Source organism: Pelodiscus sinensis, chromosome 6, assembly GCF_052426305.1.
Source record: "Pelodiscus sinensis isolate ZL-2025 chromosome 6, ASM5242630v1, whole genome shotgun sequence".
Taxonomy (NCBI): domain Eukaryota; kingdom Metazoa; phylum Chordata; order Testudines; family Trionychidae; genus Pelodiscus; species Pelodiscus sinensis.
In genome coordinates this window covers 21,011,773-21,035,917 of record NC_143057.1, presented here as the reverse complement: position 1 = coordinate 21,035,917, position 24,145 = coordinate 21,011,773, and the positions used below count along the sequence as shown (strand labels likewise).

The 24,145-nt window shown below is 44.2% G+C and overlaps 1 protein-coding gene across 12 annotated transcripts in view; it reads left to right on the top strand.

Annotated features, from left to right (window-relative positions):
- ADAMTSL1 (ADAMTS like 1) overlaps positions 1-24,145 on the top strand; it is a 708,340-nt gene that overhangs the window by 530,091 nt on the left and 154,104 nt on the right. For 10 of the 12 annotated variants that reach the window (XR_012904618.2, XM_089779187.1, XM_075931513.2 and 7 more), the window contains 3 exons: positions 1,653-1,791; positions 16,296-16,346; positions 23,351-23,555. Coding sequence is in view for 11 of the 12 variants with exons in the window: in XM_089779187.1 (XP_089635313.1) it covers positions 1,653-1,791; positions 16,296-16,346; positions 23,351-23,555 (395 nt within the window). In the remaining variant the exon portion in view is untranslated. The remainder of the gene's footprint in view (positions 1-1,652; positions 1,792-16,295; positions 16,347-23,350; positions 23,556-24,145) is intronic. The other 2 variants (XM_075931512.2, XM_075931516.2) reach the window with 1 other exon arrangement.

The following is a 24,145-nucleotide window of genomic DNA, read 5'->3' as shown; positions in this document are numbered from 1 at the left end:
AGGACCCTTGGGAGGCGGAATGTGCCAGGCAGCTTTGCCACCCTCAAACAGTGTCCAGGCAGGGAGTATGTGCAAGGGCGGAGCCTGTGGACACAGAGTGACGTGATGATGTCACTCATATCCCACAGGAAAAAAAACGTGAGAGAGAATATTGTGAGGCAAATGCAGGCAGCAATTTACAAGTATTTATTAATGTCTAAACTCATTCTTATCTACTTACCATCTATTTTAACTGTCCTAAGATGTGAGTGAGTCAAAGTGGTTTCTAGCTAAGCATTTGTCAGTGTTCAGGGAGGCCTTGTACCTTGGCAAGATCTGGCACCTGGTCTTCCAGTGTCACAACTAGTATTCCAAGTTGGTGTTCTTGTTAGTGAAGATACTTCCCTAACTTGTACTAAGACAGAATGATGTGTTTTGATTTTTGACAAGTTTCCTATCTGCTTATGCCAAATGCTCATTTCATTAAATGACTGGAGTTATGGAGTTTTAAACAAACAGCGAACAGGATTATGGTATGAACCAGGTTAGGATATATCACTGTTTTACAATATTTGTGCTTAATGTTATTGATGTTTAATACATACTATATGAATATAGTATAAAATAAAAATACATATATGTGCAGTTCATGCATGTTATACATTAGTCAACAGCTACTACTAGTCTACTCTTCCCCTGCTAACAGACTAAGGATTAGGGATATTAAAATGCATTTATTCAGGTAAAATTTTAGCAGTTAGATGTTCATATGGGGAGAGGTAGCTCCCTAGGAATCTGAACTTTTAAGCTGCTTGCCCCTCTCCACTGCACTGCTTCCTCTGTATCATAAATATTGCTGCAATCCCATTTTAGTGGGGTTGCTAGAGTTGGTGTTGCGTTTGCTGGGTTCTAGGGCTGAAGCCTAAGCCCCAACACCCAGAGCCAATGCCCAAGGCCTTCAGCCCTGGATAGTGGGGCTCCAGTTACAGTCCTCCTGCCTGGGCCTCAGCTTTGCTCCCTTCCTGCTCCGGTGCCCAGAATAGTGTAGCTCAGGTGGGCCAAAGCTTCAGTTTCCTCCTCCCCCCGCACCCGCGGAATTGTGTAGTAATTTTTGTTGTAAGAAAATGGTCATGGGGCAATGTCATTTGAGAATCCCTGCATTAGTGTATATACATTGATCCTATCTATATTTAATAGCTATAATGGGTAACATATGGGGACAGATCTGTTTTATGAATAGAGCCCTTCAAATCTGTGGATATCTGCTTTATATCTGCAAGTATCGCGTCCATGGATGTGGATGCTGATATCTGAGGCTCATTTTTTCAGATAGGAATGCACATGTGGATACACATTTTATATATAGAACCGTGCAAATGTGCAGATACCTGCCTTATATCCGCACATAATTTTTGCAAATATGGATACAGATACCGATACAAATTATTTATCTGCGCAAGATTATATTTATGAAAGTACTGGAGAACACCTAATCTTTTTTGTAAAATACATTTGTTAAATTGGGGTAAAATGTAGTAGCCTGTTGTTTCACTGGGGGACTTAGTCATTCTGGATAATGTTTTACAAAACCAGGATTTACCTATAGTTAATACATATACTGAGAAAAAAAATCAGCTCAGATACTCTGCCTTTTGAATCCTTAAATGTCACAGGTTACCAGCTGACATCTGCTGAGTGTTATGACCTGAGAAGCAGCCGGGTGGTGACTGATCAATATTGTCACTACTACCCTGAAAATATCAAGCCAAAGCCAAAACTTCAGGAGTGCAACTTGGATCCTTGCCCTGCCAGGTCAGTCAGCTCTATCATTAGAAGAGACCAGGCTTTACTTGAGTGAAATCAAATATCCATTTGTTCCTAGATCTGTAGAATACCTCTGCTTTTTTTTGCTGGGGACTGTGTACTGGGTAAAGTAAAATGGGTGTGTTTATCCTATGTACACTGCAGAGAACAGTGTTAGAAATGGATGTTTCCTCCCTCCAGATTACTTTCTTCCTCATTTATTTTAAAGTATGGGAAAGCAAATTACCCATCATAATATCCTATGCTAACCACATATAAATGAAAGTGTTAGTAAGATAATAACAAATCCTGAAGGGGAAACCATGCAGCTAGCAATGGTTGCCATCACTGATGTATATTATTTTATGGGTGTTAAAGAGTGCTTGGCACAACAGCAGCTTGTGGAGATTTAATGCAGGAACCTAGCCTGATCATCAACTTCCTCTGACCTTTCACCAAAAGCAAAAGACCCTTTCCCAGCCCTCTGCCAAGAACACCTTCCCAGAGAACTTATTGTGGAAACAGGAGAGGCACAAAGTCAGGGCATTCATCATCTGCATACAGCTCTCCAATCCATTTGAACAGGTAGCCACTTAGAGGTCAGTCCTGTGAGGTACGGAGCATCTTGAACTCAGTGAGAGTTGAGGATGCTCAGCACCCTGAACGTTGGGGCTGTAACTGTATTATATTTATCATCTAAACATCTGTATCCCAATCCATCGCTCTGCCAGAAGCGTGCTCCATGCAGCTTGGGAACTAAGTGTGCAAAGGGGTCTTAAAGACACCTACTTGCTCCCTTGACCTGCTCCCTTCTCTGCTACCTTGACTTGCTCTCTTGACTGCTCTGTGCCAAGCTCATCCCATCCTCACATTAAAGCAGCCTGAATGGCTGCCAGTGAGCACTCTGCATATACACGCACTGGTATGCCAAGGTGGGACACCCCACACCTCTTCCCAGCACTGGCTTAAGGGAGCCCTTATTTTCTCTGCACTACCCAAGGATTCCCCCTCTCCCCCTGCTGGTGAGCAGTGCTCCTCTGGCCAGGTAAACTGGCTTTTGGCTAGGTTTGCACCAAGAGTGGGGCACTAAAGCTATTTTCACATTAGGTCACTCTTTGCCCTTTGATCCCTTTAAAAAATAACACCGCACTATAGGGATGGCCCTTCACTACTGGGAAACCACTCAAGCTCTTACAATCCTGGAGACAGATAGTGTTACACGCTTGACAACAAACCTGAAGAATATTTGCTCTTACTGCAATAAATATGCTTTGTGAAATCTTTCAAAAAAAAACTTAGGGGAACAGAGCCCACTGAGATGATATTAATGATATGACACAGAGTGGCATAAAAGTAGGAAATCCAAAGTTAAAAGTGAAATCAGATGGATTGTTTCACAGAGGTGGTTTAAGCCAAGGCAGAATTTTGTTTCAGCCTTCCTTGAAATGTGCTGCTTTTTTCATATGAAAGGCGCATGCAATGATACAGATCACAGGTGCGTAAAAGGGCCTCCCCGGGCCGGATCCAGCCCGCCAAGCAGTTTCATATGGCCTGTGGAGGTCTTGCTGCTCCCCTGTCCCTAGGCCAATCAGGGCCTAGGGATGGGGGAGCACGCGATGCTTGGAGACAACCCTAGTGTTTGACTCTAAGCACCGCTCGCCAGAGGGCAGGGAGCAAGAGACTTCATACTTCCCCTGCCTCCAGGCCAATCAGGGTTTGGGGGCGGCGGAGGGGGGGTGCGAAGTCTTCTCCTGCCCTGCAAGGAGTCCACCACCTCCATAGGCAACCCATTCCAGTGCTTCACCACCCTCCTAGTTAGGTAGTTTTTTCCTAATATCCAATCTAGACCTTCCCCATTGCAACTTGAGACCGTTGCTCCTTGTTCTGGCATCTGTCACAGCTTGAGATCAGCCTATCTTCTTTGGAACCGTCCTTCAGGTAGCTGCAAGCTGCTATCCAATCCCCCCTCCTTCTTTTCGTCTACAGACTAAAGATCAGTTCTCTCAGCGTCTCCCCATAAGTCATGTGCTCCAGTCCCCTAACAATTATTTTCCCCTCTGCTGGGGACTCTTTCCAATTTGACCTCATCCTTTTAATAGAGGGAAGTCCCAAAACGACACAATACTCCTGATGTGACCTCACCAATGCTGAATAGAGGGGAATAATCACTTTCCTTGATCTACTGATAATGCTTATTAATGCAGCCCAATATGCCATTCTTCATGCATATACTGTTCCTGAAACAGCAGTTTGGGGCAGTCAGACAGTATGAGGAGAGAGAATGTGCACTATGCTGTCACAAACAAGGTGGGACTTCATTAGGCTCTATGGAAAAAGAAAATGTAGCAGGTGCTACTGACCATGCTCAATGGGGAGATTGCTTTACTTAAGCTCAGCAAAGCTCTCCCTCCTCAATGAGGATTGTATTCCTGCTAAGTTGGAAACATCAACAGCCTTTCCAATTTTTTTAACATTTATTTTAAAATGAGGTTAGAATGGTTGTTAAAATAAGAAACCAGAATGTATTTTTTATTCTCCCAACACAGAAAAATTAAGTAATCTTATTTTTGTGATTATTTTCAATAACAAATTTCCCAGGGAGCACAGACCAACTGCGACTAACTATTTCTAAAATATTTCAGAAAGTGTGACTATGGAAAAACAGCAGGTTATAAAGGAATTCAATTTTACAACCTCAAGCACTGTGAATATATCTACACTTTGATTTAGGGATGTGATTCCCAGCTTAAGCAACCCCATTCAGGCTCTCTCTCATGGAGCTAGTGCACCAAAGACAAACTGTTGCTGAGACTTCACAAGTGGTAGGAGGGGCTCGCTGCCCTGAATACATACCTAGTGTCTCCTATGGATGTGTACGCATGTTGCCTAGCCCCTCTGGCCACTTGAAACACTGTAGCTACCCTTCTTTTTTTGCTTAGCGTATTAGCTTTAGTCAAGCTAGTTTGGGTTTTTCTGCATGAGCTTTGCTTTGGGATTATACCAAAGGTTCAAAGTATAAATATACCCGAGGAGGCATGAACAGTACCCCTGGTAGTGAGATGATAGTTTTACTATGACATTTATTTTAATAAACGGTTACCTTTTGTTATTTGAAAAAAAAAAATCAGTTCTGGATCATATATGCCTTTACTCTAGCATTTACCCCATGGCTTTTTTTTTTAAATCATTTTGAAATTGCACATGCACAAATGTTAAACCAGGTGGCTGCAGTGTATGTGGGAGGAAAAAGAGAGAGAGGAAAAAATAACTTTTGGGCAGATGTCAGGAAGTATTTTTTGTTTTGTCCAAGGCATGTAACTAGGCAAAGCTTGTTGACATAAAGACCCTGAGGGACAGGAAAGTCATTTAGAAACAAAGCTATGCTGTCCTAATGTACAGGATGTGCGAGAAAATACTCAGCTTAGTAGAAGTGTCTCTACAGAATGCCAGGTTACAGACATTATTCTCAATCGTGTGTTTCTGGAGAACACACAGAACCAAGAACCCAGACTCAGAATCATGGACAGTCTCTGATAAGAATACAGTAAGATGCAGAAAGCAATAGAAGGCCGGGATGGGTGGGTTGAATCAGGATCTCTAGATTCTAGTGTCTACTGTAGAATCACTATATAAGTAGCTAAAACAGTCTCTGTGCTTCAGTCTCCCAAGCTGTAAACATGGGATAATTATTCTTCCCTATCTCACATGGTTGCTGCAAGGCTTAATTCATTAATGTTTGCTGGGTGCTCATATGCTGCAGTAATGAGTGCCATAAAAAAGTGAATCAGTCTAAGTTGGTTAGAAAAAATAATGAGGAAGCTTCACTGTCGTGTAGTTTACATCTGAATTCAGACTAGAAGGACCACACTGTTTTCTAATAGCTGTGTTCCAAAGTTGAGGAGATTTACAATGGGTATAGTGTACAGCCTTTTACCTCTAGCTTGGGGCTCCCTATTGGCAATAAATGGGGCCATTTTTGGCAGTGTCAGCAGCAGAAAGGCCAAGGATTGAATGGACATAGAAAAAGAACCACCGGCTCTTCCTTAGAGATTGGTCCTTCCGCTCAGAGTTGAGCAGCAGTGGAGGGAACCTTACTCTGCCAGATCGTGTGTTGTACCTGCTCTGTGGCAAATTCTAGACTTCAGTCTGAGAATTTCACGAATGCTAAAGTCATAGCTGTCACTTTTTAACTTTCCCAAACATTCATATGATGGAGAGCTGTCAGGGCCCCCCCCCCCTTGACGGGGGTTGCCACCCGCCTCCGAGGCATCATCCAACCAACTGGGGCCTCGGCCCCAAAGCGTGATGCCCCTTTTGGGGGAAATACAGCCTCCCGGCCTAGTCCACTGTTCAGTGCCCCTGTGCTAGGGGAAATACAGCCTCCTGGCCTAGTCCACAGTTCACAGGCCCAGAGGCCTAGTCCACAGTTCAGTGTTTGTTACCCTGGTCCCCACTCGCCGGGGTCTCGGGCAGCAGGGTTAGGGGGGCCCGGGCCCTCCCTCTCCACCGGGCCCCGACCCAGGGCCCTAGTAGTGGCGGGCGGTTCCCACCTCTGGCTTGGCGGGGGCTCCTCTCGGCAACGCCCCGAGCCCTCAGGGGCTTCTGCAGCTCCCTGCCCTGGGTCACTTCCTACCCCTGGCCCGTTGCGGTCCCACCTGTTGGCATCGGTCGACTGGCTGGACTGGTACTTCCCCTGGCAGCCTCAGAGTTGGCCGGGTCCGGTCCGGTGCTCGGGGGGTGGGTCGGTGGCTCCAGCGTTGGGGCCGAGCCCGGCTGAGGCCCGGCAGCAGCGCACTCAGCTCCCTTGGCGCCTCCCTCTCTGGCCAGTAGTTGCTAGCTCCAGCTCGGGCCGCAGTCTGCCCCTTCTGAGCAGGCCAGCAGCCTTTTGTACCTGTGCTCCCTTGGGAGCATGCCCAGTAGGGCTGTGTGGGTGGGGCCTTCTCCGCCCCCAGCCCCAGGTGGTTTCCCTGGGCTTGAGTGCGGGGCGGGGCCGCCCCGTCACACACCACCCCCCCTTTAAGTGGGTACCTGTCCCCTCGCTCGTTCCCGTCTCTTTTCCCCCACCCGGGAAAGGAAATCGGCATTCGTGTGCGCCTTCCCTGGGCGATGGGTTATACTGAAATTGTACGGCTGTAAAGATAGATACCACCGCATTAAACAGGGGTTCGTCTCTTTCATGCTATTTAACCATTTCAGGGGGGCATGGTCTGTCACCACCTGAAACGTGTTGCCCAATAAATAGTATCTTAGGGCATCTATAGCCCACTTTATTGCCAGTGCCTCCTTTTCTATGGTAGCATAGTTCTGTTCTCGTGGGAAGAGCTTGCGGCTCAAATATACTATCGGGTGCTCCCCTCCCTCTGCCTGTTGGGACAGCACTGCCCCCAAGCCTCTTTCTGATGCATCCATTTGCAGTAGGAAGGGCTTTGAAAAATCTGGGTGGAACAGGATGGGGGCTTTAGTAAGCTTGTCCTTCAGTGTCCTGAAAGCCACCTCACAGTCTGCTGACCATTGTACCTTGTTCGGCTGGGTACTTTTCGTGAGGTCAGATAGAGGGGCTGCGATGTCCGCAAAACCGGGGATAAACCGGCGATAGTACCCCACAAGCCCCAAGAACTGGCGTACCTGCTTTTTGGTTGTGGGTGTCTTACGCTCCTGCACGGCTTTCACTTTGTCCACCAGTGGTCGTACTGTCCCTTGCCCGACAGTGTACCCCAAGTAGGTTACTTCCCGGCATCCCAACTGGCATTTTCGCGGATTGGCTGTGAGGCCGGCCTCCTTCAGGGATTTCAATACGGCTTCTACATGCTGTAGATGGGTCGTCCACGTTGGGCTATAGATCACCACGTCATCTATATATGCGGCTGCGTAGGCTTGATGGGGCTGTAACAATCGGTCCATTAATTGCTGGAACGTGGCCGCCGCCCCATGCAGTCCAAACGGCATGGTCATGAATTGAAACAGGCCGAAGGGTGTAGGGAAGGCCGTTTTCTCCTTAGAAGCTGGTGTCAGGGGGATCTGCCAATACCCTTTCATCATGTCCAGGATGGAGAAGTATTCCGCTTGGCCAAGCCGTTCTAAGAGCTCCTCAGTCCGGGGCATCGAACCGCGAGATGGCGTTAACTTTGCGGAAATCGATGCAAAATTGCATCGTACCATCCGTTTTCGGGACTAGCACTATGGGACTCCTCCACTCACTATGGGATTCCTCCACTACTCCAATCTCTAGCATTGTCTGGAGTTCCCGCTGGACCATGTCCCACATCTTCCTAGGTAGGGGTCTGTGTTGGTCTCACACGTTATGGCCCGGCCGGGTAGCGATGTGATGATGTGTGGTGCGGATGCGGCCGGGTTGAGTGGAGAAAAACTGTGTGAACCCCTGGACCACCTGTTGTAATTCTCCCTGCTGTACCAGATTTAACTCCGGGCCCATCATTACCTGAGCGTTCCCCTGGAGGTCTGCGACAGCCGGCCCGAGTTCTGGATCCGGGGGATATGGAGTGACCAGTAGTCCTTCGGCAGTCTTCCACGCCTTCAGGAGGTTGACGTGATATCTTCGTACCTCCCTTTTCCTTCCGGGCAGCCTTACTTCGTAGTCCACAGTTCCTATTCGCCGGATCACCTCGAAGGGGCCTTGCCATCGGGCTAGTAGCTTGGACTCTCGGGATGGCAGTAAAACGAGTACATGGTCCCCTGGTTCAAACGAGCGGAGCTTGGCCCCTCGGTCGTAATATCGAGCTTGGATTTCTTGTGCCTGTAGGAGGTTAGCCTTGGCAAATTCCCCTACCTTCCGCAGGCGCTCCCACAACTGCAATATATAGGGTACTGTTCCTTGGAGTCGCGATTCTTGCTCTTCCCAGCTTTCTCTTAATAGGCTGAGTATCCCCCTCGGCTGCCGTCCATACAGGAATTCGAATGGGGAGAACCCTGTTGACGCCTGGGGGACCTCGCGAATGGCCCCAGCTCGGGCCACAGTCTGCCCCTTCTGAGCAGGCCAGCAGCCTTTTGTACCTGTGCTCCCTTTGGAGCATGCCCAGTAGGGCTGTGTGGGTGGGTTCCGCCTCCCCCCCGTCACAAGAGCTATTAGCTGAAATAAAAAATTGATGGGAAGTGTCAGGTGTCACCAATAGCCTCCCAGTGGCCGCACAAAAGAATTCCCTTTTCTAATGACTGGAGAATGGAATTTTTCCCCCACTTTGAGACAGGAAGTCTGTTTGGGCTTGACTTGTGCACTGTGGACTTGCTTATCTCTTTGAGGTGCTCTAAACTGAACAAACTGATCCTTTCATAATTCAAAGGCATTCTTCAAAACTGTTTATAACAAGAGTTTGAAAGGTTTTCACCTTACACACCAGGTCACTGTTTAGAGTCAATGAACCCTACCCCCATTTCCAGCTTTGAAGTTGCATCTAGATTCTAGCTTCCCAAGCTACCTCAGTTGAAATCCACTGATGCACAAAATTTTCTATCTGCTCCATGATCTTATACTATTCCTATCTCCTTCGTATCTGAACCTAAGGCCCTTTGAGTCATTTAAGCTCTATTTAAGCTTTTATTGGGAGACTTAAATGGTATGTACAGTTAGGGTAGGGGTAGGGTGTAGGTAGGGTGACCAACTCTCCTGATTTTATAGGGACAGTCCTGATATTCAGGGCTTTTTCTTATCCTGGTACCAATTATCCCACACCCCTGTCCCAAGTTTTCATTCTTACTATCTTGTTACCCTATTTGCAAGTCTTATGCGCCAAGATAAATTTCATCTATGAGCCTGGTCTGTGCTTCACAGAATATTCCCAGTGACAAGTGGCAGTTGGACACCTCAATTAAGCATGCTTAATTGACACTGGTAATAATTCCAGAAGTCAATTAGAACCTTGCCCCCATAATTGATGCTAACACCAGTGTGAATTTTTTGGAAGATTTTCTAGTTCAGGTATGGCCTTCAACACCTTGAGACTTTAGGTCATTCCTGAACATATCTTCCATATTTAGCCTTTCCCAGCAAAATTGCAACCATCTTCATTTAGCATTCTGATTTATCATTTCTAAATCATTTCTGCATGTGTGTGTATGGAATGTGTGTAATACTAAGGTATCAAGAAGCAAATGAAACTTCAGTGTCAAATAACTATTGTTGTTCCTATTTTTTTTTGTAGTTATAGTTAACTTTTTAGCTATTCTAACAGCAACAGTGTGTTGCAAATCACTGCACATAAAAGCATTCTTAGTATGTCATGACCATTCAGATCAAACCAGAGTACTTGGAACCCCATCAGAGCACAAGATCACATGAACTTTGTAGTCCACTTGAAGCTGTGCTGATTTGATTGTGAAGATCTCTAGTATTTCTTCAACAATAGAAGACCTTTTGTGAATCTCATCAGAGAGGCAGCTAATGTTTTAGTATAGTGAATGAACACACACAATTAAAAAGCGGACTAAGATATTTTCTTCACTAATCATAAAGGTCTCTTTGGTTCTTTACAAATTGGCAGCCAGTGCAGGAAATTGCCAACTGACTTCCTTTTAGCTTGTCATCGCCTCCTTTAAATGTATTTAATTTGATAGCAATTATGGGGCAACTACCCCAGTAAATCAGTATTCCTGTTTTCACTGCACTCTTTGTCAGAAGATAAATGAAATTAGAGATCTGGCACATTTCTGAAGAGAAGGGGCCCACACTCTCTGATATGTACAGCAGCAACAGTAAATCTGTGATGATGAGGTTCTGAGAGATGTTGGTTGACTTATGTATATTGCCTTCCAGTAGGCTGTACAATAAACTTTATTCTGAATACTCTTTCATACAGAATGGCTGTGAAATGCCCTGATAGTTATTATATCTGAATTTACCTCAGGGTCTAACCAGAGAGAGGCAAAAAGATGATTTTAGATTAAATTTAGAAATAGCTCAAGATACTGAGGTGATGAGACATAGGAAGCCTTTCCCAGATGGTAGGAAATTCAAAAAAGGCAGCTCTCACATGAATGCAGATGAATTTTTGTGGACTAGAGAAATAAGATTTGTATTAGTTAAACACAGGAAGTGGATAAATAATCGTAGGGAGAGTGTCATACAAGGTAGAGTGAAATGTATGGAATTACGAACCATTTCTGATGTTTTTCCTAAATGAATGCAGAGCCAGTGTAGTTGCTGGATGGTAGCAATGAAATTGTTCTTCCTTCTTTCTGCTTACGAGAAAGTGGACAGTAGGATGTTCTGCACCTGTCTTCAGAGGTAGGATTTAGGAGGCCAGAGAGCGGAGACTAGCTGAATAGTGAAGGTAAGAGAGTATGAAAGTATGGATGAGGATTTTAGTAAAGGTGGAACTGAAACTGTGATATAGTAAGAATGAACAGTGCTGCTGAGATGATAATATATGTGTCCACAGACAAAGGAAATATGGGATCAGAATGAGGTTAGAGTCAAAGGATGATCCACTTGAACCTCTTTAATCCATCAACCCTGGGAAACAGGGTATGCTGGATTAAAGATTAAGCCAGGCCAGCAAGTGTGTGGCGGGGTCTTAGTGGAAGGGGGTGGGGCGCTTACCTGCAGTCCCACTCTCGAGGGCGCATGAGGCTCTGTGCTCCCTGCCACTCCCAGGCACTGGCCTCCTGCTGCGATGGAAGTGGCTGGGAAAAGACTCAGGGGAAGCAGCTCTGCACTCTGCCATTCCTCCAGCTGCATGGGGAGGGGGAGCAGCCACATGCAGAGCCACTTCCTTCTCTGTACCCCGGGTGTTCCCAGATGGGGGATACCTGGAGTACAGAAGTTTAAGTGTACTGGAATAGAGGCGAGTGGGTCGTCAGAGTTGCACAGGAGGACAGCTAAAATAGAATGGTGCTTGTGAGTGCGCTGCATGTCGGAAGAAGCAGCTTTCTTTGAGAACGCAAGGTGATTTTGTTAGGACAGGCAGAGAGGGTAGATTGGGAGCAGTGTTTCCTGGAAGCTGTGCACTTGTGCCCCCACTCAGGAGAAATTCAGATCCCGCCCAGCTGATTAGCAGAGCACTCACAGCTAGGTTTTTTGTTTCTATTAGTGGTGCACATTCACACATGCCTCGGTGCACCTAAAAATTATTCCACACATGGATGGAAGAGATTAGAGCAGTGTTTCTTAAACTGGGCTGTGGGCTCACCCTGAGAGAGCTGATAATGGGCCAGTTTGCTTACTTAATGGCTCCAGAGCCATGGAGCCTCACGGCTTCCATTGGCTCTGGTTCACCATTTGCACCATTGGCCTGGGCTACGCTACTTCCCTCTCCCCTCTATACCACTCCCCTGCACAGCTAGGAGACTCCTAAAAGCTGCTCAACTGTAGGATGGAGCAAGGTGAGCGGAGGGGCAGCTGAACACACACTGTCAGCCTCCAGTTGTATGCACCTCTGCTAATCAGTGGGGCAGGCCCCAGGCCTGAGTTTGCCCACCTGTGAGCTAGACGGCTGAAACCAGGGAGAGGTTTCTTGTAAACCACCAGCCTGACTTCTCTTCAAGCAGCTGCTCATGCCAGGTTTTTCTTCTATGCTCTCTTTGGAGCTCATAGACAGTCCAGAGTAACAGCGAGATCCTGCTCTTGCCTCCTGCATAGATCCTTCTAGTAAGCAGTGCTGGGAAAGCTAACAACATTCGTGCCGGAAGTCCTCCCTAAGTGAGAACAGATCCACTTAGAGCCCATCACAGAGAAGTCATGTACACACTATCCTGAGACTGCGAGTAAGACAGCTGCTTTGTAGTCCCCTTTTCTGTTTCCTGCTGGTTGCTGCTCCCATATCCAACCTTCTGCAGCTGCCTCTCCAACTGTGCTCAGCTCAACAGATGGCAGATCTGGGCGCCAGATGCATATAGTGAAATGCAGGAAGAGGCCACTACAGGGCAGATGGACTGAGCTATGAGAGGAAGTCATTTTCATAGAAGAGTTAAGCCAGAAGGAACATAGGGGAGACCCGAGACCTCTAGGAGGGAAGGGGTTAGCATTATTTTGCACTATAATGGGAAATAATGGGGGGTGATGGGTTGAGGTGCATGCTGGTGAGTTTGCAATAATGTTTCTCTCTATGCTTTGCTCACCTCCTAAGAAGAAATTATCCCTGTAATTCACCTTCATGCCAGAGGAACTGTCTATTGGCTGGAGACCTAGCAGACCCAAGTGTTCCTGGTTATCAGGATAATTGTCCCTGGCCATATTTTTCACAATGGGAGGGATCTCAGACAGTGAATAAAAACTAGTGGAAAGAGGAATCCAGGAAGAGACTTTGGAAAGAGAGGGTAAGAAGTGTGGGCCACACAGAGGGACAAGGAAAGGGAAGAATAGCAATCACAGATCATTAAAAAGAGAAAAAAGAAGGGGCAGAGAAGAAGTAGGATGCAGCAATTGCTCCAGATACATGTAGGGCCCGAGTGCAAATCCACCACAAAAGGGTGCTTCAGCCCCTAAAAGATTGGCATAACTACAGTACAAAAGACAAGGGCCTTAGTCATCATTAACCTTTGACCCGGTGCAGAAGTGTAAATTCCCCTCTCCCACAAGTATACTCCAAGCCACTTCTAGAGGAACGCTCGACACAGGACACAGAGACAGATCAGAGCACAAGGAGGTACGGTGTTCCCTGGCTGTGTACGAGAACCACTGTTATAGGATATGTCTACACTGCTGTCAGAGATGTGACTGCACCACCTGCAGATATACCCAAGCTAGCTTTGATTACTAGCAGTGAAGTTACACTACAAGGTAGCCACACGATCACACATCCAGGCAGTGGACTTCTGCAGCTCCTGGTGCCTCAGTTACACTGCTATTGTACTCACACTGGGTAAACCAAAGCTAGCTTTGGGGGTGGGGGAGTGCACATGTGCATTTTGCAGGCACACCAAACATATCAGGGTGAACATGTACCCATAGGTAGTTTTTAGGATGGCAAAGTCACGTGGTAGAAAGTTGTTAAAGGAATAGGATAAATACATTCTATCTTGAAAAATCATGTGTTGGGGTTTAGTTCAATACATTTTTTTAGCTTCTCTCTGGAACTTATGCAACAGAACCATATTACTTATGATACTGTATTATAGTCCCCTGATAGCATTTTCCTAGTGCACAGTGACTGAATAAACATGAATGACAAGACAAACTGTGGCCCCAAAATGTTTTACACTGTCAAATAATCTGTACATCTCATATAATAATACTATTGTTTGGCCCTTCTCTAGTGTTTTACAGACATTAAATAATTAATCCTCCAACAACCCAGGGATGTCAATTTGTAACCTCCAGACTCAGTCTCCTGACTAACTGTTAAAACCAACTTTTATTAGAAGAAAAACATTTGAAAAAGGTTTTGTGTACCGCAAATAATTACAAATTAAGATCTGAAAACCATTTGGCTCTCAAACAATGTAGTCTCATTGGCAATATAACTGCTTCAGTTCTGGACTTGGTATATTTATCTTTTCCTGTGTTTCTCACCAACTTGGAGTGAGCTAAAGACTTTTGATTGTAGCAGCACTACTAGAGGGGCTGGAAGGTAGGGTTGCCAGGTGTCCGGTATTCACCCGGACAGTCTGGTATTTTTGCCTCCTGTCTGGAAAAAAAAAAATTCAGAGAATACTGGACATTTGAGATTTCCGGTATTTTCTGAATTTTTCCCTGGCCAGGAGGCGAAAATGCCGGGCACCTGGCAACCCTACAAACACTCAGCGCCTGGCCTCCCCCAAATCCCCCCAGGCCCCATGCTTACCTGGTTCCCCAAGGCTGCCAGCACAAAATGGCTGCTGGCAAAAGACCTAGGGGAAGCAATGCTGTTCCCCTATCCTGCACTCACTCTTAAAGGGGACATGCTGTTTTAATGCTGTTTTATCTTAATTTTTTTTTTTTTGGCTTAAGTCCTTGGAGTCCCCCTTTTTTTTTTCTCAGCAACTTTGGTCGCCCCCCTTTTTTCCTCCCCTTCAACAGAATTTTTCCCGGTGTTTTTTTTTTTTTTTTTTTGCGGGGGAGGACGTGTTCGGTATTTTTGTTTCAACCATCTGGCAACCCTACTGGAGGGAGCAGGCTCTACTTTGCAAGAGCATGACAAAAAGTTCATTATGTTTAAAATATTACCAAGAGCTTCCCAGATCAGTACAACTTTCTCTTGTTCATCCGAACAAAACTGGAATGATTTGCTTACTGAACAAACTTTAATTGATCTGTCTCCTTTTCTCATTTCCCGATCTTCCCAAATCTTAGAACTCTCTTGGATTTTAGGTCAAACACGACTGTTATCATTTCAGAGTTGTTAATCTGACAGAGAGCAGTCCAGTTCTAATCACACACACTTGAGTGGTTTCGGCTTCTTCTAATGCATTAGCTGGAAAATTCCATCGTACTGACCTAGCTCTGACTCCTCACTCTGGAAATACAGTGGGATCTATTCTCCCATTGTGGAGGAATTATTCACATAAACAGTCTGCCCATCAAAAGGAGAACAGAACTCTTTAGCTTGAACATGCCAAGACCCTGTTTAACTCTTGGAGAACTTCTCTTCAGTACATTGCACTGAGTATGAAGAATACTTGTTCTCAGTTCTCTATTCTTACCTCTTCCCCAACAGATACCCTGAGCCTCTTTCACCCAACCTTGAAATCCTGGGCTATCCCTCTACTTAGACCTACCCCACCTCATCAAGTGGCCATTTTCTAGGTATTAGCCACCTTTTAATTAACCAACTTCATATCTTATCTTTTCACATGTTAAATGGTACTCTAAGTTTTACATATTTTGATTTATATAAGTACTTATCACAATCTTTAGACACATTACTAATAACAGGGAAGAACACCAAAAACTCCCCAAATAGCAGTCACTAAACAATAACAAAAAATAAAACAGCTCAGTCTTCCTCATTCGATATACTTCTTCCAAAAATAAATGAGTGCTAAAGTAAATAATTGAGTTTCTTTGGGTTGGAGAGGTGTGAGTCCCAGAGTAAAGGTCTCTTACCATGGAAAAGCCCCTTAGTTATGTGCCTCAAATTCCTATAAATCCAGTGAATTGCTTCATCTGAAGGGCAGAAACAACCATGTAATTGTTAAATAAGGGCCTTGATCCAAAGCCCTCGGAAATCAATGGGAGGGCTTATCCTCGGTTTCTGTGAAGTTTGACTCAAACTCTAAATTCATAATACTAAGAAAAATGATCCCTCATGGCATGTCTTTCCTTGTAAGTGAAGAGAGTATTTATGTGTTCATTGGTTTCATTTGTAACAGAGGAACCAACTTTTTGGTCACATGGGTGGGTAACTTAAGAAGAAGCAGAGGATTAATTGCTATGCTAAGTAGTTAACTAGTAGAACTACTTGCAAACTACAAGGATTACTGTGGAAAAGTATCTTATGTTTTGTTTTCAAAACGTTAGCATTATGGGTAGAATATTTTGACAGTTTTTTAATACTGTGTAAAAATGTATAATGTAATCATTTAGTGTTTGTTTTATTGTGTGTACCTTCTACTCAGAGGGTTGGCATTATTGTTCCTAACAGTGATGGATACAAGCAGATCATGCCCTATGACCTCTACCATCCCCTTCCTCGGTACGTAAAACAATCAATCAGATGTTAGGATTGGCAAATAAGTTTACTGCTTTTTTCCTGCATTGCTGCTTTTCTGTAGAGCTAGGACAATTGATGCTGCCTGCCCCTTGTTCTAAACTCTTCTATGGAATGATCATGAGTTACTCAAGTGCTTAACTTGTTGCTCTAAAGATTATTGAAGCAAAGCTAACATTACATCAAAGTAAACTGAAGCAATAATTCCGTATGATTAAATCCACTGGATGTCTATTCCTCTCTGCTCTCCTCTTCCCCTTTCCATGAGTGGGACACTGGCTAACTGTTCAGTTTTTTCCCTAAGGAGTAGCATATGCCAGAGCATATTATATTGCTGTGAAAGTAGAAATTCAGATTCTGTGGTTCTATTTTTTGTATTAAATTCTCTTTTAAACAAGTCACAAGTTTATTAATTGTGAAATATTTTATCTTTTTTAAAATTTAATATATTTGAAAGGCCCAGTGCTGCAAACATTGACACATGAGTAATTTTTCTTTATGTATATTTTCACCCAAATTGCCTTCCAAGATCAAGCTGGGATGTAAATCTACAGCACCATAGCTTACCAGCTATCTGGGTGGACCCTGCTACTATGCACTAAAAGTAGGCACACTGTGGAATTTGTAATGTGTTGTAGCAGACTCCACACAGCACTTAAGGCATGTCTACACAGCAAGGTAAAAGTCGAATTAAGCTACGCAACCTCAGCTACATCAATTGCGTAGCTGAAGCCAAAATAGCTTAATTCGGCGTTTGGTGCTGTCTACACAACAGGAAGTCAAAGGAAGAACACTCTTCCTTTGATGTCCTTTACTTCTTGTAAAGTGAGGATTACAGGAGTTGGAGTAAGAAGTCCTCCAGCTTGACATTATTTTGAAATAATGGCTTGCTGTGTGGATGCACTCTTCGTTATTTCAGAATAACGTCAGTTATTCCGAAATACTGCTACTGTGTAGACATACCCTTAGTGTGTAGCAAGCTGGAGCTCTATAAAGGTATACTTCAGCTTGTCATGAACTAACTCTCAGTTAAAACAAGGCCAAAGCAAGAGAGTTCTGACGCATCTTACATAATTAAGAATGTCTTTAAAGCAAGAGGGGGTGCTTGAAAATCTCATGTTTCTGTGAGTCATTAGAAGCCTGGAACATAACCAACCAGGAAATATAAGCCTGTTACATTGGTGATTATATTCATAATAAAGTAAGAATAAGAGCAGTAACAAAGATGCTCACACATGAATAACCAGAATCTGTGCTGTTTTGAGGTAATAGATTAAAATAGTATTGCTTTTACTGCTTTGGTTTAGTCTGTTAGTTTATTGTGTCATTGGGCCTCCTATCACTAAAGGTACCATCTAGCCAATGTGTTAATCTCACCTTGCTGAGAAAGCAGCCCCTCCCAAACCTGAGGGAATACTGACACAGGCACTATGGAGCTCTGCTGTAGTGTGTGAACTAGGGATGTAAAGGATAGTCGACTAGTCGCTCTTCCCACCCTGCTATCAGATATAGGAAGCAAGGGGGGGAAGAAGAGGAGGGTACTTAAAAGCCTGCTCCGTGCGGCTCTGCCATTTTAAATGCCGTGGGGAGCCTGGCGTCAAGTTCCTTGCGGCATTTCAAATCTGCAGCGCCATTTGGAGCCTGGGATCAGCTGGGCACTCCCCAGCTGACCCAGGATTCCGTGCATTGCTGCCACCTTGAAATGCTGGATGGAGATAAGGATCAGCTGGGGATCCCCCAGCTGACCGTGGGCTCCATGCGACATGCCAGCTTTGAAATATATAAGAGTCCCCAGCAGGAGCTCTTGTACATTTCAGAGCAGAAGTGCCTGGATGGAGCCCGGAGTCAGTGGGACTTCTCGTTAGCCCTGGGCTCCATGCGGCATTCCGCTGGGGCTCTTGTACATTTCATAGGCAGAACACGGAAGTGCTTATCGACTAGTCGAGTACTCGAGGGAAATTCCATTGACTACTCGACTAGCAAATTAATCGCTACTGAACATCCCTAGTGTGAACAAAGGCAGTACAATCAGACTCGAAACATGGTATAGGCCCACACAACAGATCTCCCAGTGGAGAGGACAGCAAGGCGAGGAGCAGCTCTTTCCTGTTGTTGTCACTGACACTCACATTGTCAATGCTTGCCTATGATTTGTATAGTTTATATTTCTATGCCAAATGTCTATTTTGCTCACTTTCTAGAAATGTTACATATTTTGGATGAGTTACGGATTTTTTCCCCACCGCTACATTTACGTTTGTGTATCCAAAGTTAATAGATTAGTCATGTATCTCATTATACATGTTCTTCTAAATATATATATCAACTTTCTGTTCCTCATTTCTTGAAAAATATTTTCTCTACAAAAAAAAATTAATCACCCTCTAAAATTGACAAAATATTTTAAAAGGGGTGTAAAAGGAGTTATTAATAAGATCTGAGTGTCTTAGGGGTAAAAAGCATTTTATGTTAATTATGAAAAAAATCTTGAACATTGAAGAGAAAGAGACAGAATTTTACAGATCCCAGGATGGAACAGCAACACTCAACAGTGAAAGCAAAAAAGCAACCTGTACCTGGCAGCTAGACAGAGGTTTTGTACCAATTGAAGAATATCCAACTAAAGGAGCAACATGCCCTTGAAGTATTTTCCTTTCAGCAACTCAGGAAGATCAGTCCATGGGAAATTATCAAAGGCCCAACGCGGTTCTTCTCAGCTTTTCCAGGCTACATCTCAACCTCTACCAATCCCTTTAGATTCACTGCTCTAATCCTACCACCATTCTGTACATGCCATTATCAGGAGCCCATACTGCAGCTGTTGGATAGTATAATTTCTCTCTCCCCAGGACCTTCTGTACCTGGGTCAGGGTCAGACACCTCCTTAGCATCACCACACCCACTCCAGACCTGACAAGTAAGGAACCATTTGGAGAAGGAATGGGTTGTGATTGAAAGAAATCAGAGACAGGATCGGAGGGGGAGGGATGACTTGGGTAGGGCCAGGGTGAGAGGGATACAGATTGTTTTCCCTGTGGACCCGTAGAGCTAATTATGCCAGTCCCCAGGGCATATTGTCTTTTCTGTGTAGCCTGGTCCCCGTGTGGCTGGTTAGCTCCAAGTGGAGTAAGTAGCAAAGCTCCAATAGATCTAAAAGGTTGGGAGGAGCTCTGGGAGGGAATCCTTGCAAGAGCTGCTCTCTGCCATGCTTTTTGTGGTCCATTGCATGCAATACACTCTTGTGGTACCAAAGTCCTCACTGAGCCCCACTTTCTTCCCAAACTCCGGGTGGTTGGTATATTCTCTCTGAGTCCCAAGTGACTGTGACCTCTTCTTTAAGAACCATGTTTCCAGAAACTTTAAGCAATCTTATATCGGCATGGTGCCCGGGGGCTGAATTCCTGGCCCCCTCTTTGTGCTGCTTTGTAATGCTGAGGCATTTAAAAGCAGTTGAAAAGTTGTGGTAAAAGCCCAGGAAAGGTCCCAAGACATCAGACTCCAATCACCACACTTTTATGTATGGAAAAGTTATTGTAGGTAATTATTAGAGGTTTTTTTTCAATGTTTATTAGTTACAATTTTAAACCTGCATAGGTGGGTTCAGCATAACTCTGGCTCTAGGGGGAGCATTATTGGAAAAGACTCTCCAGCAAGAGATTTTAAAACTAAAGTTCTACAAATACCTTTCTAGAACATCTGTAGCAGTTGTGAAATAGAAGATGTGGTATAAAAGTTTTCCTTGGCAGTCCTTTGAGATGAACTACATAACACATAGTTATCTTTGACACTGGCAAACAATGTGACCAGTTCACTATAGTGTCAATAAAACCTTTATACAATATAATTATCCATTATCTAGTATGTGTATATTAGAGCTGGTGTGACAATGGTAAGTAGTTGGTGAAACATATGAGAAGAAATGAAAAATTTTATTTCATCTGAATTTTTCTGTGAAATTTTTCATTAAAATATTGATTTTTTTTATTAGGGGATACCACTCTAACTTTTGTATTGCTTATTGTTTATCTCCTGGAAAAGAAGATTGGAGGAGGAAAATTTTAGTTTTTCCTACTATGAAATTTTTAATTTCTGGACAAAATACAGATTTGTTTTGTTTTTTGCAAAAACTTTCCTTTTAATTTCAAACAAGCATTTTTCTTCCTGGAAGAAATGTTTTTTTAAATGTTTGATTAGCTCTAATATATATTTACGATGTGGGCAGATATACAGAAATCTCTGGTCTGGATCAGACCCAGGGCCCATCTAGTTTTCGATCCCACATGTGACATCTGCTAATACAGCTTTTTCCAGAGAAGAGAGTTATTCCGAAATAACATCAGTTTTATTCCGAAATAACATAGTTCGCATCTACACAGCAAGCCCATTATTTCTAAATAAATTTGAAATAATGGGCTTTTTACTCTGACTTCTGTAAACCTCATTTTATGAGCAGTAAGGGAAGTCAGGGGAAAAGTGCTCTATTTCAAAATAACTCATGTGTAGACAGCGCCAAAAATCGAAATAAACTATTTTGAGTTAAGCTACTCAACTGATGTAGCTCAAGTTACATCGCTTATTTCAAATTCACCCCAGCAGTGTAGACATAGCCAGAGTGCATGCGTGTATTATACACACACACACATATATATATGATATATAAATAATGTGTGTCATGTGGTTTGATTTATTTTAGATCCAAGGGAAAACCAGGACACACCAGAGAGGCACACCAATGTCCTTATTTGTTGCAAACTCTTAAGCCAATAATACAGTCCTTAATTTGCAAGCCTTAGGGAAAACAATACTACACCATTTATACCTTATATACTATGGAATTTAAAAGCTATTAGTATAATACAAACAATTTAAAAGCAATTACTACAAGGTTTGCTATAATACAGTGTTTAAGCCTAGTTCACTTACATCTCACTCAGATGCCATCTACAGTGTTTTTTGACTCCCACGCTTTGAGACACTATGCACTGCTGCGGCCGGAGTGAAAGTTCCTCTTATTTCTAGTTACCTTAAGCAGGACCAGTGGGTAATCGTGCTACCTGCCTCCCAACTATATTTTTGCAAAGCCTGTTTTTATTACAAAGCAAGACTTGGATGTTTACTCCCTTAATTGCCACATTTTCCTTCCCTAATCTACAACCTTTTACTACACTGGCTTTTTTCATTATCTTTTTTTCACTCAGATCCTAACTTATGCAATTACCCCAAGTTTATCCAGTTGCAGTGGGTATTTCTGATAAATGCACCAGGCTTCAGCAGGCCCTTTAGCTTATGAGGCCGTGACGTCAAGCCTTCAACTTCAGTCAAGGCAAAGCCTTGGGGACTCCTCCACAATACAGGCAGTCCCCGGGTTACGTACAAGATAGGGACTGTAGGTTTGTTCTTAAGTTGAATCTGTATGTAAGTCGGAACTGGCGTCCAGATTCAGCCGCTGCTGAAACTGATCAGTTTCAACAGCGGCTGAATCTGGACGCCAGTTCTGACTTAAATACAGATTCAACTTAAGAACCCCAGGCATCCCCAAGTCAGCTGCTGCTGAAACTGATCAGCGGCTGATTCCAGGAAGCCCGGGGCAGGGGCTTCCTGTAGTCAGCCACTGGTCAGTTTCAGCAGCGGCTGACTTGGGGATGCCTGGGGCAGAGCAGCTGGGGTGCTGCTGGGTTGGTCCAGTAGCGCCGCCGCTCCTCGGCGCTACTGGACCAACCCAGCAGCACCCAAGCTGCTCTGCCCCAGGCGTCCTGATTCAGCTGCTGCTAAATCTGACCAGCAGTGGCTGAATCAGGAGCCTGGGGCAGAACAGCTGGGGTGCTGCCCAGTTGGTCCAGTAGCGCCCAGAGCGGCGCTACGGGACCAACTGGCAGCACCCAAGCTGCTGTACCACAGGTGTCTGGAGCAAAGCCACGGAGCACGGGGGCAGCGGGACAGCCCAGACGCGCCGTGGCTGTCCGCTGCCCGCGTGTTCCGCTGCTTTGCTTCCTCTCCCTGGTCTGCTGGAGACCAGGGAGAGGAACCCTGTTCGTAACTGCGGATCCGACATAAGTCGGATCCTCGTAACTCGGGGACTGCCTGTATATATATGGGGGTGGGGTGCATGCGTGTGTCCGGCCATGGCTATTCCAGAGCACACACATTTCACTGTATTTTCTCATCAAAATGACACTTGTAAATCAGTGTTCTCCTCGTTATCTTAGTCACATTCAGACAAAAGCAACATTGTTTCCCAAACTAATCTGTCTTTCTCTAAAAGTCACTAACCATATCATGCTAGCTATAATTCTAACCTTTGTTCATACACAATTCGTCACACACTAATTTTATTCTCCTGAGAAAATTTCTCCCATATTCCTTTCCCCCTAACTCACTGTGCATACAATGGCTGTACCAGCTAAGGATGGCATTGCTCCTTCTCTTGCAATATAAAGGATATCAGCTTTATAGCACACAAAGGTCTAGTCTATACTAGAGAATTAAATGGGTTCAGTTATGTCTGTTGGGGTGTATAAGAATCCACACACCTAAGCAGAGGCTTTAAGCAGACTTAAGTCCCCATTTACCCAGCCTTGGGTGGACTATCAGTGTAGGCTATGTGGACATTGAAATGCTACAGCAGCACAGGTGTGCCATTGTAACATTTTAAGTGTACGCAAGTCCTGAGCTTCCAGCAATCTGGAACTTGAGTCTCCATATGTGGCACATATTACCATGATATAATAATATCCCTAATTAAAATAAGTTAAATTCTCTGTGGTAATATCTTGGGATACTGGGTGGAGGGAGAAGGGAACATCTTATAAGTTCAATACTAATGGGAAGAAAACTTTTAAAAAGAAAATATATATAAGAGTGATTGGTTGCTGGAGCCAAACATAAATGAAAAAAATCTTGCTAATAATAATAATAATCTAAACAAAATATACAAGGGAAGCTCAACCATTTGGGGTTTTTTAATCCTTTCACTGATGCCTTTTTTGCAGATGGGAAAGCACTCCATGGACAGCCTGCTCCTCCTCATGTGGAGGGGGCATTCAGAGCCGCACAGTCTCGTGTGTAGAGGAGGACATTCAGGGGCACATCAGCCCTGTGGAAGAGTGGAAGTGCATGTACACTCCAAAGATGCCCATTGTCCAGCCCTGCAACATATTTGACTGTCCAAAATGGCTGGCCCAAGAGTGGTCTCCGGTAAATAGTTCATTGTTGGGTTGTGGTGGTGGTGGTGTTAATTGTATTTAGGACATGCAACTGGAGCAAGTTTTCTATTTTGTTCATGTGTGTGTGTTTAGTAGCATAATAATAATCACTAAGCTTATTTACCTTGCGAATTTTTTGAACCTTCCTGCTTCAAACAATGGCATTTGTCCCACTACAGAATGAATACTTAGGACTTTCAGCATTAGTTGAGGAGAACGATAGATGAGCAAGTCGGACTGGTCATGTTAAATAACTATATACTGTATAAGTAAACGATGAACTAGAAATGTATATGCACAAGCAGAGATGTAAACTGTTAATGGATGTGTTCTAATGTGCATTTATCTCATACATTTTGTCCAGATGTGAAATATCTCAGACTGCTGCTCTGCAGTCTGAAATATATTGCATGGTCAGTCTGTTCTGTAATCACTGCCATAGACGTCACCTACTTGTCTAGCCCTGTCTCACCTCTTTTGCTTTAAGACTTGTGGTTAAGGCACGAGACTGGAAAAGAAGGAGGTCTGGGTCCTCTTCCAACAGATCTGAGATTGGTCAAGTCATTTAACCTGCTTATGCCT